At 41.0% G+C, this 20,339-nt stretch overlaps 1 protein-coding gene across 2 annotated transcripts in view; it reads right to left on the bottom strand.

Annotated features, from left to right (window-relative positions):
- Nucleotides 1–13,050: 13,050 nt before the first annotated feature.
- Nucleotides 13,051–20,339, bottom strand: part of PSMA6 (proteasome 20S subunit alpha 6) — a 32,184-nt gene continuing 24,895 nt past the window's right edge. For both annotated transcript variants that reach the window (XM_032871276.1, XM_032871275.1), the window contains exons 4-7: nt 19,663–19,818; nt 16,412–16,590; nt 15,130–15,224; nt 13,051–13,276 (exon numbers count right to left, since the gene is read on the bottom strand). In XM_032871276.1, the coding sequence (XP_032727167.1) occupies nt 13,219–13,276; nt 15,130–15,224; nt 16,412–16,590; nt 19,663–19,818 (488 nt within the window). In that variant the 3' untranslated portion in view covers nt 13,051–13,218. The remainder of the gene's footprint in view (nt 13,277–15,129; nt 15,225–16,411; nt 16,591–19,662; nt 19,819–20,339) is intronic.

Consider the following 20,339-nt stretch of genomic DNA (forward strand, 5'->3'; position numbering starts at 1 on the left):
CACCAGGCTCTGCTGGTACCTTCACTGAGAGGGGGAGGAGCCCCGTTTCTGGGGTTGGCAGGGCAGCCAAGGGGGCAAGGACAGCTGGACAACTTCAAGAAGGGAATGGAGACCTGGCCTTTGACCTTCCCTTTTGTTCCTGAGTCCTGGGAATAGGCCTGACTCTGGGCTTCATGTTCACGGCCTCTGGGTGGGACTGGGAGGCCATTAGGAAATGAGAGAAGACAGACCCATTTTCTGAATCTAAAGAACGTCCGACCATGATCCAGAATGGGCTGGGAATCTGAAAAACAAAACAAAACAACAACAACAACAAAAGGCCATATCGGTTTAAAGAAATCAAGCAGCGTTCCACAAGCATATAAGTCACTATTAAAGGTCAGATGCAGACACTTTAAGGTTCAACCAATCCTGATGACTATCAGGCATTGCGGGGCCTTGGGCCTTGAGGAAAACCCCCCCTGAACCCCTTCTGTGTGGTGGCACAGTTCACAGAGACACTCATTCAGTCCTTGGTCAGGAAGGGCCCCGTAAGCCGGAGGATATGCGTGATGCCTTACAGAGCAACATCAAAATACTCCTGACCTATGTGCTCTCTCATTTTCCCCCCGAGAAGCCAGGCTAGGGAGGCTGTTCCAAGGCCCTGGGGATGTCGGTGTTTTCCGTCCCGTCTGTCTGCAGAGTGGGAAGCTCAGGATGAGAAGGATCGAGGTGTCAGGGGGTGTGTCCCCACTGTGGGGAGGTTTCTGGAGGCCGGGAGAAGGGAAGAAGGAAGGAAGCCATGCAAGCTAGGACTTCCCCACCTCAGTGTGGCTCCAGTCACCTGATAAGTAAGTCGCTTTTTTAGCTAACCTATAGTTTCCTATAGGTGATAAAGCCACGAGAAGGTTGCAAAACCCCTCCCACACGAGCAGGCTTCAAGAAGCCACGCTCTTTCCACAAGGATATGAAGGGAAGGCAGAAGGGTCCTGTACTTTCTGTACAGGCCGGCTCGCTTCAGGACCTCCGAGCATGGCCCAAAGCTACAGGGAGGAACTCGGGAGCACCGAGAATTTCTGTCTCTCCTCCCCGTTCTTCTGGCCTCCTGGGGCTCCTCCACCTCTGCCTCTCCCTCCCTAACTGGCCTTGACTCACACACTCCCTGGGTGAGGCACCTGCCCTCTGGCCTTCCTCCAACTGTTTCACCATCATCCTCAGGCAACCCATGGTGAGGAGCCCCTGGGAAGGCAGGATCTGGGTAGAGGCCAGGGACCCGACAGCCCTGTGCTGGGGCCAGCTAACCCAGGACCATCAGGCTCCTGAGGTCTCTGCAGGCCCCAAGTGGTGGAGGTGCGAGATCTGAGCCCAGGTTCTCCTCAGAACTCCAGGGGACTGCTTGGACTCATGCAAGGGTCAGAAGCTGCTTACTTCCTGATGCCATCTTGTAGGCTCCTCAAGGACTAGAAGACTCTAGCCAGAACAGCACTGGCCCTAAAGGTCAGGGAACTACTCCCCCCACCCCACCCCCACGGGGAAAAGTCACAGCCCGTGGAGGGCATGAGCACGCAAGCAATGGAGGTTCCCCGGAAGGAAACTCTTCACCCGGAAAGAAGTGGGAGGTTGGCTCCCAGGGTGAACCACGAGCCTCGTGTTAGTGACATCGGCCAGAGCTGCCAGGCTCTGGCCGAGGAGAGAGGCTGTTCACCTGCAGGCTGGCTCCTGCCCTGCCCACCCCACTACCTGGGTGAAGACATTCCCAGAAAGTCCTCTTTTGGAAGGTCACGGTGTTTTAGAAACTGGAAAGCCGTTCAGAGCCATTCTGCAAGAGCTACGCTACCCCTGTGGATGGATGGCCTCTATCATTCTTTTCAGCACTTTTCATGTCATCTATCCTCACGGTATCCCTTCTGAGATGGATCCCATGATGGTATCATTTCACGGAAGAGAAAATTGAGGCTGTAAATAACTCAGCTGTGGGTCAAGAATTCAGTGAGGATCTCTGTTGGAGAGTTGAGATCCCCAGCACTTCAATCTAACAGAGAGAAGTCCCCTTCCCCCACCCCATTAGTTGGCCCCGGTCACTGCAGGTGTCTCCTTGGGGCCCCGGCCTGAAATGGAGGAAATGCAGTTTGCTCTGTTGCCTGGTGTCGTGTTCCTGTGACCCCCTCCATGGAGAGCACGCCCCCTCTAAGACCATCAGCTCCCCCCAATTTGTGTAAGGGGGGCCTTGTCCTGGGGTTTTTCAGAAATGTGAAATCAGCCGTGAGCACCTGCAGCTCTTCCTGCTTCAGAAGAAAGTGCACAACGCTCTGTTTTACAATGACGTTTGGTTTTTTTAAGAACACAGAGAAAAAGAAAAGAAAAAACCCCAGAAGGGATCTCCACGTAGTTTGTGGTAGGAAAGGAGCGCACTAAGCTTATGACAAATGAGAGTTTTTAGACGCATCTTCTCACCGATCGCAGGCAGGTTGCTGCTGGTCCTGGGGTGGGGGTGGGTGTCTCAACAAAGCCCATCTGGAATGGGGCCCAGAGACTGGCTTGGCACAAATGCCTTCGTGCCCGACCTGCTTCTATGAAGGGGCAAACCCCTACCTACCCTGCTGGATGGAGACAGGATGCAAAGCTGTCACAAATGTCTCAGTGACAGCTGGCTGGAGGAAGCAGCTCTGCAAGAGGGAAGCGAGGGCCCAAAGCCTGAGCCCCTGGAGAGAGTGAGCCCATGTTGCCTTGTTCCTCGCTGTGTCCCCGGGCCAGAAACCTGGGTCTGGCTTGTAGAAAGGTTCAAAAATAGTTGCTGAGAAGTAAGAAGAACCAAGAGAACTTTCCCTACGTTGACAGGAGATGGTGCAATGTCGTGACCCCGGGGCCTCACTGAAGGCCCGGTTCTCAGGGGGCTGCTGGGCACAGAGGCACAGAGAAGCCGGCAGGCCACTCCAAGGCCCTCCACAAGGCTCTACAACCCTTCTAGTAGGATCAATGAGCTAGTTTTTTGGAGGGGGTGATTTTGTTCCATTGCGTCCATCCAAGACTTAAAGCTTGACCACGGTCACTTAAATGCCAGCAGAGCCATCCTTGCAGAAGCTTTCCTGCCTTCCCTCTTGGGGAGAACTTCTATGAGCCCCCAAAACACCGGCCCACCAGGCCCCTGGAGTCAGCCCCAACAGGAAGGCCCCAGGTATGCTTGACCCCCGTCAAACCTAGCTCAGAAGGTGGTTATCAGCTAGAGAGCTGGGACCCACTAATAACCCAGGTTCCGCCTCCATCCCTGGAAAACCCCAGCTTGGCCAGGCACTCTGCGGCTGTTAGCTGGGGCTCCCCCCGATTCATCCCTACTCTGCCCAGGGAAACCAGGTCTTTCCTGTTCTTCTTCTGCTTCTCCTTTTCATCTTAATTCCAGCCCCAAGTGGAGGCTTAATCCCTGTAGCTCTGGGTAAAACTGACACGAGCGGGTTCACGCTGAGGTTTACAGGTCGCCTGGTTGCAGCATGGCCAGATGTGGATTTCTGTGCGACAGCTGCCTGACGCCCAGAATCTTCTTGTGGTGAGTTTTCCCAAGGGGCATCAAGAGCATCGCCAGGGCTCTGGCAGAACCACTGACCTTCCGGGATCAGGCCACATTCCCTTCTCCCACCTGCGGTCTTCCCGTATTCCCTTCCTATCTCTGCGGAACTTGAGCCCTTGCCAGGGGAGCCCCAGGCTATGGAGGCTGCAAGCTGGGCAGAGAGGGCTTCATTATTGTCAGGCATTTGCATTTTTGTCCCCTTGACTGGCCTCAGGGGTCAGAGGTCAGAAGAGGCACACCTGACAGGAACCTAAGGCATAGGGGTCACTTCCTGGACACCCTCTTGACTCCCCAGCACTCTTGTAAGCTGCCCACTGGCCAAACCAGGAGTCGAGGGGAGATGAGCCCCAAATACACTGGCCCGTGATCATGTCGCCTGCAATATATATTCTTGTGCCCCATGAATGTGACAGCCTACAGCTGCTTGCTGACCCGGGGCAGACACCGGGCCTGCTGGGGAGCACCTCCAAATACACGTGTCCAGTGCAGCATCCTGGGGACAGTCATCAGTGGAGTCATCAGGCTTGGCAGCCAGGCTTGCGCTCTTCAAGAAAGTTCCCCCAGTGCTTCTGATGTGAAACCTTGGCTAAGAATAGATATATAGACATTTCAGTTTAACAATGTTCACCGCACCCCCTCAGGAGATGTGGGCATAGAAAAGTGGTAATACAGAGAATTTGAAACCACACTGAGCTCTTGGTAGAGAGGTCAGTGGGCAAATGGTGCTTTTTGTTACCCAGGCAGCTCTTCTGGAGTCAGAAGCAGGTGCCAGCCCCCGGTGCTTCATCTAGGGCTAAGGCGAGGCAAGTTCCCAGGGCCAGAGGTGAGGTCTGATGGGTAACAGGCGAGCCGGGGGAGACTGGGCACCAGGGAGTTTGGCAGGTTCCTTTTCCCCATGTGTGCTGTGTGTAGCAGAGATGACTGCCCAGGAAGTGTGACACTTCATGCATACTCAGAATTTGGGCCACCCGGGGTAGGGCTTGTCTGTGGCCCCAAACTGAGGAAAGCAAGGGCCCCACATAGATTTTGAACAAGGGGTCTTGACCAGCACGTGACTAGCTGAGCAAGGCCCCTCTCTGGGTCATGCTCTATAGGCGATGCAAACACTTCAAAAAGGGGTAAGTCTATCCATGCCTTCACTTTGGATATTTTATTGGGGGAATTTGAGCCAATTTGCTCATTAAAAAAAACTGAAAATTTTGGTTAGGTTTTAAAAATCCATGCTTTCCAGGATAAGTGTTCAGAATCCAGCACTTAATTTTGCCTGGTTCTAGAAGTAATATATAATCCATTAAAAAAATTTTGGAAAATACATTGAAATATAAGAAAGGAGAAAAATTATTCATAACCATTTTGGATTATCTGTTGAAATTATCCCCATGCATTTAAGTAATTAATAACTTTATTTTTTAGAATAGTTTCAGATTTACAGAAAGATTCAGTGATTGTACCAAGAGTTCCCATAAAATCCCCTGTCCAACCACACGCATACTGGTTTTCCCTATTACGAATATCTTGTATTAGCGTGGTACATTTATTACAATTAATGAACCAATAGCGATCATTATTATGAACTTAAGTCCATGGTTTATATAGAGATTCACCCTTTGTGTTGTACCTTTCTACGGGTTTTGACAAATGCATGTCATGCATCTGCCATTACTGTATCAAACAGTAGTCGGACCCACCCTAAACCTGTCACTGATTTACCCTCCTCCACTCTCCCTCACCCCCGCCCCCCGTTCCAAATTCCCAGTAACCACTGATCTTTTTGCTGTCTCAATAGTTTTGTCTTTTCCAGAATGTTTGATAGTTGGAATCACATAGTTATGTAGTTTTTCCGAATTGGCTTCTTTCACTTAAAATATGCATTTAAGTTTCCTGCATGTCTTTTCATCACTTGATAGCTCATTTCTTTTCAGAGCTGAATCATAGTCCATTGTCTGGATGTACCACAGTTTGTTTTTCTATCCACTTATTGAAGGATATCTTGCTTCCTCTTTTGGGCAATTATGAATAAAGCTGCTAAAAACATTTGTGTGTCGGTTTTTGTGTGGGCATAAGCTGGATCTTATAATAAGACGGTGTTTACTTTTATAAGAAACTGCCGAACTGTCTTCCAAAGTCATTCTCACCAGTTCCTGCCGCTCTTTGGTTTAAAAAACCAAATTTTTAAACCATTCTAACAGATGTGTAGTGGTATCACACTGTTGTTTTAATTTGCAACTCCTGATGATATACGGTGTTGGACTTTTCATATGCTTATTTGCCATATGTGTATCTTCCCCTTTCGGTGAGCTGTCTGTTGAGATCTTTTGCCAATTTTTAAACTGGGTGTTTTCTTATTGTGGAGATGTTGTGGGGTTTTTTTAGGGGGGGTAGAGGGGTACACAGCCCAATGCGGGGCTCAATCTCACAACTCTGAGATCATGACCTGAGCTGAAACCGAGTCAGAGGCTAAGCCAACTGAATCACCCAGGCACCCTTCTTACTGTTGAGTTTTAAGAATTCTTTATATATTTTGGATCCTAGTTTTTTTTGTTTGTTTGTTTTGTTTTTTTTTACCATATATAAGCATACAAATATTTTCTCCCAGCCTGTGGCTTTTCATTCTCTTAAGTGTCTTCACAGAGCAGACATTTTCAATTGCAATGAAGTTTAGTTTACCAATTTTTTCTTTCATGGTTTTGGTGTTGTATCCAAAAGCTCACTGCCAAACCCAAGGTCATCTAGATTTTCTCTTATGTTGTTGTCTAAGTTTTATAGTTTGATGTTTTACATCAAGTCTATAATCCATCTGGAATTACTTTTTGTGACAGGTGAAGATCTGTGTCTAGATTCATGTTTTACATGTGAATGTCCAGTTGTACAGCACCGTTTATCAAAGACTATTTCTTTCTACACTGAATTGCTGTTACTCCTTTTTTCAAAGACCAGTTGATTATATGTATGGGGTTCTATTTCTGGGATTTCCGTTCTGTTCTATTAATTGATTTATCTATTCTTTCACCAATACCGTACTGACTACTGTAGGTAGTAAGTCTTAAAGTCAGACAGTATCAGTCCTTTTACTCTGTTCTTCTTCGGTACTGTTGGCTAGTTTGGGTCTTTTGCCTCTCCATATAAGCTTTAGAATCAGTTTGTCAATAACCACAAAATTAACTTGGCTGGAATTCTGGGATTGTGTGGAATTTATAAGTCGGGAAAAACTGATATTTTGACAATACCGACTCTTGCTTTCCATTTATTTAAATCTTTCATCAGAATTTTATGTTATGGATCTAGTACATGTTTTATTAGATTCATGTCTAAGTATCTCATTTTGGGGGGTATTAGTTTAAGTGGTAGTGTTGTGGTATTGTTTTTGTTTTTGTTTTTGTTTTTTAAGGAGGCTCCATGCCCAGTGTGGAGCCCAATCCGGGGCTTGAACTCAAATCCTGAGATTGAGACCTGAGCTGAAATCAAGAGTCAGACACTTCACCAGCTGAGCCACCCAGTCACCCCTTGCGTTGTGGGTTTTTTTTTTAATTTTTTTAAAAAAATTTTATTTATTTGACAGAGAGAGAGAGATCACAAGTAGGCAGAGAGGCAGGCAGAGAGAGAGAGGAGGAAGCAGGCTCCCCGTGGAGCAGAGAGCCCAACTCAGGGCTCGATCCCAGGACCCTGGGATCATGACCTGAGCCGAAGGCAGAGGCTTTAACCCACTGAGCCACCCAGGCGCCCCTTGCGTTGTGTTTTTAGTTTCAAATTCCAGTTGTTCATTGCTGGCGTATAGGAGAGCGGCTGACTTTTGTATACTAACCCAAATCTTCAACCTTCCTATAAACACTTTAGCAGTCCCAGGAGTTTTTTTCTCCACTCATTGTTTATGCTGTCGAGGTCATAGACTTTGTAAACAATCTTATATCCTATTTTTTTTTCTCTCAATTATGTCACGAATGTTTTCCAATGCCATTTAAAATTTTTAAACACTTTTAATGGCACCAAAATATTTTATGAGCTATGATTAGTTAACACGTTAGTTAACAGATCCATCTTTAACTTCTTCATGGATATTCCTTATTAAAAATAGAGATGAGCATAAAGAAAAAAAATGAAATGTGCTCATAACTCTACCATAAATAACCAAATTAATTTCCACCAGAAAAACTACAGTTCACATTCTATTGTTTTCCTTCTACTTTTTTGTTGTTGTTGTTGTTTTGTTTTGTTTTTCCTACCAATAGTTCTCCTTTCTTGGGAAATAGCCTTCTTTGAATATTTGATGAAAGCTCTGGGTCTCTCCCAGGAAATTAAGACATCCACTAAATTTTGCATAGTTTCTAGAGGCTTCTATGGCCCATCCCAGAAAAGCCCCACAAGAGGCTGGGACAGAGCTACGCTTATGGCTGCCCTGGGGGATGAGGTGTTGGGTGATTACATGTACCAAGTGTGCCTCCCCTTCTGGTACCCTGCCCCTACCTACTTTTCTGCCTCCGGTGATACCAGGGTGAGGGCTATCCTCAGGCTTCCTCCTACTCGTCCTTCTCCACTGGGGTGGCCTCTTCATTTCTCCTGAGCTGCTGGCATTTTGACAGCTACTGGCGGATGCAGCTCCTGGATCTCCTGTTGCAGGTGAGCTGGGCCTCATCCCCCCACTTCAGCTCTGCAGTTAACAACAACAACAACAACAAAAAGGCCGGGACCTTTATCAACCAGCATCAGTTGGCATTATTTACACCACACTTCCGTGCTGTGTTAGACTGAGCAGGCTTTCCTGACTCTGCAGAAGGCCTGAGGCTTCAGAGAAGACCCTGAGACAGAGAAATAAGCAACGAGGGGGGATATTGTTGGCAAGAATCATAACAATTTTTGGGCACAGGAAGTGTCTGCTGTAGGGATCACACTGTATATTTTGTGGCCTGTTTCTTAATATTTCATTGTAAATGTTTTCCATATCATTAAATATTCATCAAAACAGGGATATTAATGACTGCTTAATATTCCACAACATTGGATGCAGTGTCATTTATTATTGTGTATAAAATAACTGTAACATAATTCTGCATCTCTAAAAAATGCCCCAAAATAAATTCTTGCAAATAGAATGATTTTTTTTTTAAGATTTTATTTATTTGACAGAGATCACAAGTAGGCAGAGAGGCAGGCAGAGAGAGAGAGGAGGAAGCAGGCTCCCCGCTGAGCAGAGAGCCCAATGTGGGGCTTAATCCCAGGACCCCAGGATCATGACCTGGGCCGAAGGCAGAGGCTTTAACCCACTGAACCACCCAGGCGCCCCTATTTTTTTTTGCTCTTGAGGCATATTCCCAAGGTGCACTCCAGAAAGACTGAATGTTTAACCTTCCACAAGCAGAATGAGTAACTTAACTTTTAATATACTATCACCATTCCTTCATGCAACAAAAAATTTTTGCACACTTGAAATGTACCAAGCACATTATGTATTATAGTTCTAATGTAAACATTTTATTTGATAGAAAATATGGCATATAATTTGCATTTTAAAATTATTGAGATTTACTGTTTTTTCAAGTCTAATGACTAGAACATTTTAATGACCTGTGTTGTTACTACACTTTTATGTTGTTGTTTGTATTTTCTTACTATTTTAACTTTATGGTGGATATTTTGTTGTTAGTAAAACTTTAAACGTGTATGTAGCAAAATATATAGATTTTTTTCCCCCTCATGATTTTATTTATTGTTTCTGCTTAGAAAGTACTTCACCATCTAGAGATCCTTTTTAACCTAAAGTTTACCCTCCTTTTTCCTTTTTTCCCCCTCTCTTTCAAAGATTTTAAAAAATGATCTCTAGACACCTGAGTGGTTCAGTCATAGAGTATGTGACTCTTGATCTTGGGTCATGCATTCAAGCCCCATGTTGGGTGTAGTTTGCTTAAAAAATGTGTGTGTGTGTGTGTGTGTGTGTGTGGTTTGCGCATGCGCCTGTGTGTGTGTGTGATATTTATCTCCCTAAGTCACCTGGATTTTATTCTGATGTAAGATGAGGAACATTATTTTCCAATATAGTCATTCCTCATCTTCACACCCCCAGTTTCCCCATCAACTCGTGGTGCTAACTTTATCATATGTTAAATTCTCATATATGCTAAAGTCTGTTTCTGGGCAAGCTTCAAAAAATTTTCCTCTAGCATTTTGACTCAAATCACTTATTAAAACTTATGCATTACTTTGGAAAAAGAATTGACTTTACAATACTCAGTACTCCTATTCAAAAGCAGAATGTCTCTCAACCAAGTTTTTTAGTTCCATCATATAGGTTCAGTATTTCCAGTTAGAATTATTCCTAGGGACTTTCTTTTGTTGCTGATGTGACTACAACTACCTCTGAGAATGTTATAGTCACAATAGCAGCAGCAACAACAAAATATGAGAATATTCCCTCTGTTGACCTGAATATATTCTATTATATGCATTATGTAATTACTTTATAGAGAGGATATATATATTATATATATGCTTTCTTCTTTTCTCTTTTTGTAGCAGTTATTCTTGGTATAAAATAATAGTTTTTTTTTTTTTTTAGAATTTTCAGTCTAGCTACTTTACTAATGGGTGAGGGGTAAACTTGACAAAAGTGATTGCAGGTTTCGTCTAATGCCCTGACAAAAGATGTCTTGGGGTCAGAGTTGTGGGTCTACTCTACTCTGCATCACTGCTTGTGCGATCCTGGACAAATTAGTCTACTGAGCTTAGTTTTTCACTTGCAGTAGGGGACTACTGGTAGTATAGGTCTATGATCCTTTATCCAGAAGCCTTGGGGCATTCAATTTGGAATTTATTGTTTTAGATTTTATGAAGGCAATATGGTAATATATCACATAACTTCCACTGGAGTCTAGAGCACCTTAAAATTAAACATATTAACATTTCTGCAGAGATAAAATGGTATCAGCAGCGTAAAATGGGCTCACAAGAGTTCAGGCCACATTTTAAGGCTAAAGAATTTTAACAGCTTCCTAAATCCGTGGGCACATGATTAGGAACTTGAACTCAACTTATCCTTAGAACAGTTTAAAGGATATTGTATGGAAGATAGGGCCTGCCTCAACACAAGCTACTTCATTACGCGATTCTCTTGCCTTCTTTTTAGGTTAACAGCCTGAACAGCAGATTATAATTCTATCTCCTTTCTGATAACTTTTAATTCACTTCATTTATTGTTTTACCTGCATTTTCTGAAATGTAAAATAAATTGGAAAAAAGTCGTTCTGGAATCACATCTGATTTCAGTGGAAGTGCCTAACATGAATTCACCATTATATAAGCTGGTAAGACTTTCTTCTTCTATTTTGGAAATGCAGTAGAGGGTCAGAACATATTTAACTCAAGCATTTCTTTAAGGGAGATACTGAATATCCTTAATGTGGTAATTTGGTTGTGGCACAAATCTGAATCTTAAATTCGGGATCTAATGAAGGAGACAAGTACCTGGTTTGTTTCCTTATAGCCTAAATGGTTCAAAGCTGTTTCTTCATTGAAAATGGGTACCAAGAGAAGCTAGATGTCTATCCAGATAGCTTCACATTCATGAGAGTCTCAACATATCCCTTTAAATGTCAAATATTCACTTGTATTCTTTTATTTCTTACTAGGGTTTTCCCAATTGCCTTTTGAGTTTTAACAGGTCTTTTCTTAGCATTTGTGCAAGATTTCTACATTAACTCTTATGTATCCTAGACTATGTTAAACACACAAAGACAGAATTAATGATTTAATGGTCATACTTAACATTCTTTCCATTTCTTTCCCTTTTCCCAGTACTTTTATTTATTTTTTAAGATTTCACTTATTTGGGAGAGCACAAGCAGGCTCGCCAGAGTAGCCAGCCAACATGGGGCTCCAGAATGGTGGGCTCATGATTTGAGCCAAAGGCAGACACCCGACTGACTGCACCCCCCAGGCGCTCCCTTCCAGTACTTTAAAGCATAACTTAACTAATCTAATAAACTTAGAACTCTTTTATATTTTGGGTGCCTGACTGGCTCAGTAATAGCATGTGACTCTTGTTTTCAGGGTTTTGAGTTCAAGCCCAACTTTGGGTGTAGAGAGTACTTAAAAATAAAATCTTTTTTAAAAAACTAATTCATCTACATCTTAATAATGTAGAAACTTGTTTTTCTAACAAATGAAGCAATTTTCACTTTCTATCACTAGAAGGTATTTTCTTGCAGAAAAAACAAGTGATTTGCTAATCTCATTCTTGACTCCACAACGGTGAAGTCAGTCAAGGCTCCGAGGGTATAGTTGTCCATTCACGGCAGTAGGCCTGGAGTCTACACATACCTCACTTACAAAATGGCAGTACCTTTACAGAGCCTAGTGGATATGGATGGGTAATCCAACCAGCAGTCCCTGAACTGGAAGAACCTTGCTTCCCCTTTAGGACACTTTACAACTAATGACTCAGCTCTGAAGAGGATGTGGTAGGTGAAGTTTCCTGCTTTTAGCGGTCAGAAGTTCACATGGCCTTGGTGGCTACAGAAACAGGGGCAACTGACTCCAGGGATTTGTACTGGATCAGCAACCATATTCACCTGTGTGAGGCGCACCTCACACACCTGGGTGAGGTGAGCCCATCTCACCCAGGGCAAATGAGGGCATGAAATGTAAATTCCAAGATTTTTGGATCCTCTAGAACAATTAGTGGTTCAGGTCACCAGGGAATCACAATGGTGATTTGAAAAAGCCTTAACTCAGGGGCACGTGAGAGGCTCAGACGGTTAAGCATCTAACTTTCCGTTTCGGCTCAGGCCATGATCTCATGGGTCTGGAGATCAAGCCCACCTTGGGCTCTGTGCTCAGATGGGGGCCTGCTTGAAGATTCTCTCCCTCTGTACACCGCCCCCCCCATGCACACACTCTTTAAAAAATAACTAAATCTTTAAAAAATATTTAAAAACCTTAATTCTGTTCAGTAATTATTCTAAATATACCTTTTCCCTTAACATTGTTTATAGTGGCATCTCTACTATAGACTAGTTCCTTAAAGTCTGCTTTAAATAATTTTAAGGCAGCAGAGAAAATACACAGATTCTGCTTTTCAAGCCCTACTGTTTCTAAGGCAACTGTGATTTTTGCTCTTAAAGATACTGGACCTTATGGAGTACAGATTAAATGTGTATCTCAAAACCAATGAATAAAACAATGCCAATCTTTTTACTATAATTAAAACCTCCGATGGCACTTAGATCTAGGTTTAGGAATATTACATCTGAATGAACGAAGAATTGCAAAATAGAGGTCTTGCCTTACATGTCCGCTTACAGTCAGAGCCAAGTTTTGAAACCAGTTTTTAGTTTGCCATTAGTTAGGCCATATAGCTACAGTTTAAACTTCCGCCTATTAAGTTCCTGAAACCAAAGAAACCTGGATCTCCGTCAACAAAATGAGTAAAGCTCCTGTGTGGCGATGGTGAACACTCAACAGTCTGCATGCACCAGAGGCTCCACTTAAAACTAGAGGTGAAATTAAGACAGGATGCGATTATTTTCCAAAAGCACTGATTTTATTTATACAGAGTCCTAACCACTTCGGCGGCAGGGCAGGAGTGGGAGAGGTTCCTTTTTCAATCCAGGGGCCTCCATAATGTTGGCCTGTTGTTACCGAACACATAGGCAAGTGGCGTCATGGATTTGGTAAACTAACTACAATGTTTAGTCTCTCTCTGCTAGAGCGACAAGGTGAGCATCAATCTCTGCTTCTGAAAGAATCCTGGAAGGCAAGGGGGGGAAACCCACAACCATTTTACTTTTTGAAAACTTTTTATTATGTAAAATTGCAAACACACATGAAAGTAGAATGAACAGATAGTAATGAATTCCTGTGTACCTAACACCCAACTTTAACAATCAATCATCTATAGCCACTATTTAAAAAATCTGTTAGCGCCCGGCTAGCTCAGTCGGCAGAGCATAAGACTTAAAAAATCTGTTTACCCACCACTCATCCCTTCGGATTATTTTGGAAGACTTCCCAAATATTTTATCAACTTCGTCTATACACAAAAACATTTATTTCTTTGAAGTCAGATAAAAAATTTAGGTCTTCTGAAAATAAGTCCTTTTAGTTGCAGCGATGATAGAAAATAATTAAGTTAAATATATAGCTAACTATACATAATCTATTCTATTTCAGCTCCTATGTCAAGAAGCCTTTACATCTTGTATAACTCAAGTTTCTATGAGCTAAGAGACAAGAAGGCACTTCATGATGAACAGATGGTATTTCCCCAAAGAAATCAAATGCTTGGCAACCTTTAATGTGACCTATTACTGCTGGACTTCTAAAGAGTGCAATTTGTCAATGTGACATTTTTTAGTACAGACTGCAGCAATGTAAGTAGTTTATATAGTAGTTGTTGATGCTTATGTTACATATTATAGTTATTATATAAGCATACTTACTACTACTAAATTTATAAATGATACCAGAGCTTTTTGAAGATAAGGTTCTTTGGCTTCTCACCTATTTAACTAATAGATGAAAATAAAAATGTTAAAAGCTATCAGATGGTCGCAGAATAGAAAAAAGAACTTGCAGGTCCTTTAAGCAGGTCCTTTATAAATTGTTCCTGCTAGAATAGTACTGCCAAAACAAAATAAAACAACTATTTTCTACGGGGCGGGGAGGAGAGGATTCACAATTTTTTAAAAAATTTTATGTATTTTTCTTACTTCACTCATGTTTAAATCACTTACCTGCATGCAACAAAAAGAGTAAATTAGGAGGGAAAAAAAGAGCATAGTAACAAGAAACTCTTCAAGCCCCAGTTAAATTTAATGTACCACCTTTCTACTCCATCCCTAACCATGACCAAGTGTCTATATAACTGTGATCTAAGAGTAGATACAAATAATGCATCTATGCATTTATGCATCTGTGCATTTAACTGAAGTATTTTTCATAAGCATATCCAGGTTCCTGGTAAGTAAACCACTGTGCAGGGTTCTGGGAGGATTAAGTGAGATGGTATATGTTAAGCACCCAGTACAGATCTGACTCATGGAAGCTATAAGGTTGATATGCGGAAGTTAGTCTCTTAATAAGAATAGACAAGCATCCAGCATCTGCAATTCAATTAGCTGTATTCAAAATTTGGGGTTTCCAAAGATCTCCAGATAGGGTCTGATGTAGATCAGTATTTCATATTGCTCTTCAGAGCTCCCCTTAACTAACCACTAAATAATCAAAGCTCCACCTCAAAAAACCAAAAACTACTACACTGGGAGATGAATTTCTATTGGCCTTAGGCTAAAAACAGGAAAACACTTATGTTTACTTTACTCCTAACATAGAGAAGGTTATTTTATGTTACTTCTGATACAGATATAAAATCACTTAGAAATAAGAAGAAAAGCAGTTATGTCTGTCTTAAAGGGACCTCAAGTAAGTTTTAAAACAGATCTCTTAAGTACTGAAAAACTCTAAATGTAGTTCAAAAAAATGCTCCCCCCATTCCCCACCCTGAGTTGTAGGACAAATGGACCCAAACACCTCTACCTTTCTAGGCTGTAATGTATCTCTTGGCAAACGTCTTTAAGCACTTGGCCGACAATATAACTCACCTGAATTTAGGATTTTCAACTGTAACTACTCCAACTTCTATTTCTGAAGGTTTGAAATCAATTGATAGAACAGTAGATAGGCATGTAATTGCAGTCTGAAAAAAGTACCAACATTAAAATTGTATTTTTCAGAGACTCCAAGATATTCTGTTTCCAAGCTTATTCAAATCATGAGTTAACCACAAGCTATTCATTTTTTGCTTCATGTTTCAGTGATACATTTCCAAAGCCACGTGTTACTAGCATATATGAGAAGAAACGTGCTTATATGAATTTTAGTCATAAATGAAAGGGATCCATCAAACAAAACAGGATGATTTACACACAAGAGTCTGTTTGCTTGATGACTGCAACATGCTGGGGACTATGCTAAGCACCTGAGGTGAGAAGGACGACAGGATAAACATGAATAATATAGTCTTCCTTCAAGGAAAATTTACACTAATAACAATTTAGGAATGTATTTAAGGGCTTTGAATCTGATGTGATTAATTACTTATGTAATTATGAATTGTAAGTAAAAAGGACCTTTTAGAAACATTTAAAACAGGGCATAGTACCTCCCAGATGAGAACTAGCTTTATATCTCCTGTTAGTATAAATGAGATAATACTGCCAACCAAACATGAAAGTATTAGACAGCATTTTTCTTTTGTCATTTATCAGAATCATGTTGTTAGTCTTTAGAATGGCTGTATCTCAGCTCCTCCTTTCCAAAATGCACTAAAATTTCTTGGCAGTAAATAAGAGGCTTCTTTAGTCTAAGGTTACTAAATATTTGTATAAGAATTTTAGCTTGTTGTGTCTATTTAAAACGTCCCAATTGTAATGAATAATCCCCTTAAGATTTTGGAGTTAAAGGAGCTCTACTTTTGCATCCCAGATAGAACTTCTTTGCCAAGTCATCCTATGAGCATATATTCTGTCACCCAGACATTTGTTTCCCTGAGAATTTGGTATGTGGCTGTTTTCCCTTTAGGGCCATAAGGGTAACAACTACTAAATTTTTTTCATTTTTGCTACCAAGAAGCTTAAGCCTAATTTGAGTCATAACCATGCAGGTCTTAGGCCTTAGTCTTGACTCTTATTTTTAGTTCCATCTTCCCATTTTATAGGCGTTTTGTTGAAAGCACTCTCAAATACATTACGAAATGAGATAATGAGATAAGGGATTAAGTGAATAAAAGCAATCCTCACTGTTCCCATGTCAGCTGACTGACACCAATTCTACTATGAAGCTGACAAACCTGGTTCATGTGTTACTACATGTGTGCTAACTTACTTCCACTGTCTGCTCAAATGTCCAATCAAATTTCTTCTTCACTTTTTTTTCAAGGAAGCTGGTTGACTCCGTTTGTTTAACTCCTGCTGCAGTGGCTTTAAACCCACAGTAGTAACCTGCAGGATCACACTTGTACACCTGAGGGCCTTGCTCTTCATCTATACCAATTAAAATCATACCTAAAAAGAAAGACCCTCATTAAATATCTTATACCTTTGTACAACACAATTTCTTCTCTCTTAGTATTGTCATAAAGCTGTTGTTGATTAATCTGGCTATCTATTTTAGGATATGTATTTTGTTTTAAAAAACTGATGAAATATAGGTTATTACTAAAGATAAGTTAGGTAACCAAGAAATTTCCATTTCATCAAAGGTTTATCTCAGATGTTTTTAAAATCTGAACTATCACAGGTGTAATTTACAATTTTCTAATCCTTGCTACTACCCAAAACATGTTTCTTTGATCTCCTGAGATATTATCAGTCAATAAACTTGGAAAGCATATTTTTCATATACTTTCTTTTAAAAAAATAATAATAGCATGTTAAATATTCTACTGTAGGTTCACTTACTTTAAACTTCACTAGTTCTTTAATTTAGCTGGCTATGGAAGACTTTTCTTTTTTTTTAAGTTTAAGAGCTTAAGGTTCTTAAGAATTTAGGATTCCAGGGAACTAAAAGTGTATGGACTACACCTTGGGAATGCTGGCACCAAGTGAAATACAGAGGCTACTTCCTTATCTTCACACTGCCCACCTTTGATACTACTGGTGTACATTCCCCTAGTGTCAAGAGAAATCAAATTCTAAATTCTGTACATACAGTTTTGTTATTAAATATCTAATAATGTTTTTTTAAGATTTTATTTATTTATTTGTCAGAGAGAGAGGAGCGAGAGCGAGCACAGGCAGACAGAGTGGCAGGCAGAGGCAGAGGGAGAAGCAGGCTCCCTGCCAAGCAAGGAGCACGATGTGGGACTCGATCCCCGGACGCTGGGATCATGACCTGAGCTGAAGGCAGCTGCTCAACCAACTGAGCCACCCAGGCATCCCTAATCATGTTGTTATGACATAATTAAAACGAATACCACCACCAAACTTCTTTCTACTCAGCAAAGCAGGTAATAAAGTATTTAAAGAATGGCTTAACTCCTGAACCTCTTTTATATATGCCTCATTTCATAGCGTGTTGCACTTCGGGGATACTATGTTGTCTGTTTGTTTGAAAACAAAGGTTTGTAACCACCCTGTGTTGAGCAAGTCCATTTTTCCAGTAGTGTTTGCTCACTTTGTGTCTGTGTCATGTTTTGGTAATTCCTGGAATATTTCAAACTTTTTCATTATTATTATATGTGTTATGGTGATCTATGATCAGTGATTATGACTTGCTGAAAGCTTAGATATACCAACGTCTCTAACAATAAAGTATTTTAAAATTAAGGTATGTACATTACTTTTTAGATATAATGCTATTGCACACTTAATAGATTATACCATAAACTTAACTTTGATATGCACTGGGAAACCAAAAAATTCATTTGACTCACTATATTGTGATATTAGCTTTACCACAGTGGTCTGTACTGAACCTGCCATTATCTCCAAGGTATGCCTGTAGTGCCCTCTCTTTTAAGATTCAGTATTAACCAATTACTTTATTCACTTTTATAGATGCTACAATGAGGAATTTTCAACCTTGTTTAATTGATAAACATTATGACAGTGATCAGGTATCTGTGTTTTATTCAAAGGTTATGTCACTCTGTAATTTTCTTTACATGTTATACTTGCTATACACAAAGTACATGGCAACACAAAAGAAGTACCCACTTACTGCTTGCGGGGAACACACACTTCTCTACTTTGGGTCTTGCAAGATGAACAGGGTTTCACAGGTGGTAAGGACACGAAGGGCCATCAAGGCACAAGGAACAACACATACAAAGGCATCAAGACAAGAAAGGCAATGGTACACCCAGGTGATGACAAAAGACCCACATACTACTGGCACTTCAGGTGAGAAGGAAAGCAGGACATGCAAGAGGCTGCTTGGGAATAAACTCTCAGGGCCTTGTACATCATATTAAAGGAGTTTGGAATTAACACTGTATTCAACGAGGAATGGGTTTTTCTAGTGAGCAACAATAAAAATTTGAGTTAAAAAAGATAACTATGTACCAACATGGAAGACGAGGAAAGAGTGAGGAGGGAGAGAAGAGACAAATAAATTAGGTGGCAAAGGGAAGAGATGAAGAAGGACCAGATATTTGGAGGTGAGGCCAGATGACTGAGGAAGATGACCAGGGAAGGGGGGTGAGCACGGGAAAGAGACACTGAGGATGAAAGCAGGAAAACAGCAACAACTTCAAGTCTGAAGTATCTGCAGGACACAGAGGGAGGGACGGGGCTACTGCCAACGAGGAGTGACTGGCTGTATACAGGTAGTAAACGAAAGCATGAACCCAAGGGTGAGATCACCCAGACAGAGCCAAGACGGAGAGAAGGAACACAGAGAAAATCTGGTGAGCAAAAACATCGGAAGTTAAAGCAGAAGAGGATGAGAGTGAGAAAGAATATCACTGAATAAACTGAGGGAGCATTCTTATCTGAGAGTTAAAAAATAGGGTCAGATGTTAAAGAAAAGCTTTACGCGGATTGCTTTAATTCTCATAAATGACACAACACAGAAACAAATGTGTTGAATTTTTTTAGGCTAATGTATTACATTAAATCTAAAAGCAGCAAATCTCCTCTCTCTCCCAAGAGAATTTTACTTACTTTTAAGAAATGTAATGTATTCTAAAAATATGAATCAGAGGAACATGTGTGTGAGCCTGATTCTTCAGGGTGGTCAAAATAAAAAAAAAAAAGAGGTATACTGTTAAGATGCCAATTTAGGCATTTCCATTGAAAGCATAATCTGGAATTGCAGTAAAACCTCCATTACAACAGTCCAATATAACAGTGACTCAGATCTTCCAAATCACATACCCTTAAAAGAAATATTTTGGTAAAAAATCTAACAGCATCTAAAACTTAAAAGATAATACCTAAAATACTATTGTGAAACCTACCCTTCATTGCTGATTTAGTGTAAGAGTTCCTCAGCTTATATAATTTCCAAACCACATGTTCAGAACCCAAGTGTTACTGCAATAACTTAATTCATGTTCTCTAAAAAAAAAAAAAAAAAAAAAAAAACCACCACGTAATTCATCAATTCTTTGGGAGTCATCTTAGCATACTTACAACAACCAAGAGGCCTCATTTCAGCATTCTGTGTGTAGACCTGAGAAATATCAGCAATCCTTTTGCACAGCATGTCCACAGGAATCTCATAGCCATACTTGTATTTCCAATTAGCTGCCTCATAGCGTGCCCTCTGTACCTGGGATCTGCTGTCAGCTTAGAGCATAAAAAACACAAGTTTATTACTTTAGAGGAAAGAGTGAACCTCAAAATCAGATGATTTTCAATCTTCCAATATATATATGTATATGTATATATATGTATGTATATATTTATATAAATATGTAAAATCTCCACTATGACTTGAAAGAAGCAGAAGTGGTCCACTCTGGTTTTTTCTATCACTACCGAATAGTCAATGACTCAGCAACACGTACATGACAAAAAAGGAAAACATTTTTAAAAGATGGAGTTCTACATATAGCACTGTACTTTCATGCTAAGCCCTTCAACAGCTGTCAAAATAGTTCCTGCAGGTGTCTAATAATCCCCAAAAGAACAAGTTTTAAGGAGAGAGAATAATGTTTCTTCTGATCTTTTCTGTAGGTTTTAATTTTCCCTTGATTTCAGAAAATAGAAACTCAAAGTAATTTCTATAATTCTCATTCTCTTCTAATAGTCTCATTATCACCAGGTTTGAAATATACTTACATCTCCTTAAACTATTAACTACATAT

Source organism: Lontra canadensis, unplaced genomic scaffold, assembly GCF_010015895.1.
Source record: "Lontra canadensis isolate GAN:19392208 unplaced genomic scaffold, GSC_riverotter_1.0 scaffold42, whole genome shotgun sequence".
NCBI classification, from domain to species: domain Eukaryota; kingdom Metazoa; phylum Chordata; class Mammalia; order Carnivora; family Mustelidae; genus Lontra; species Lontra canadensis.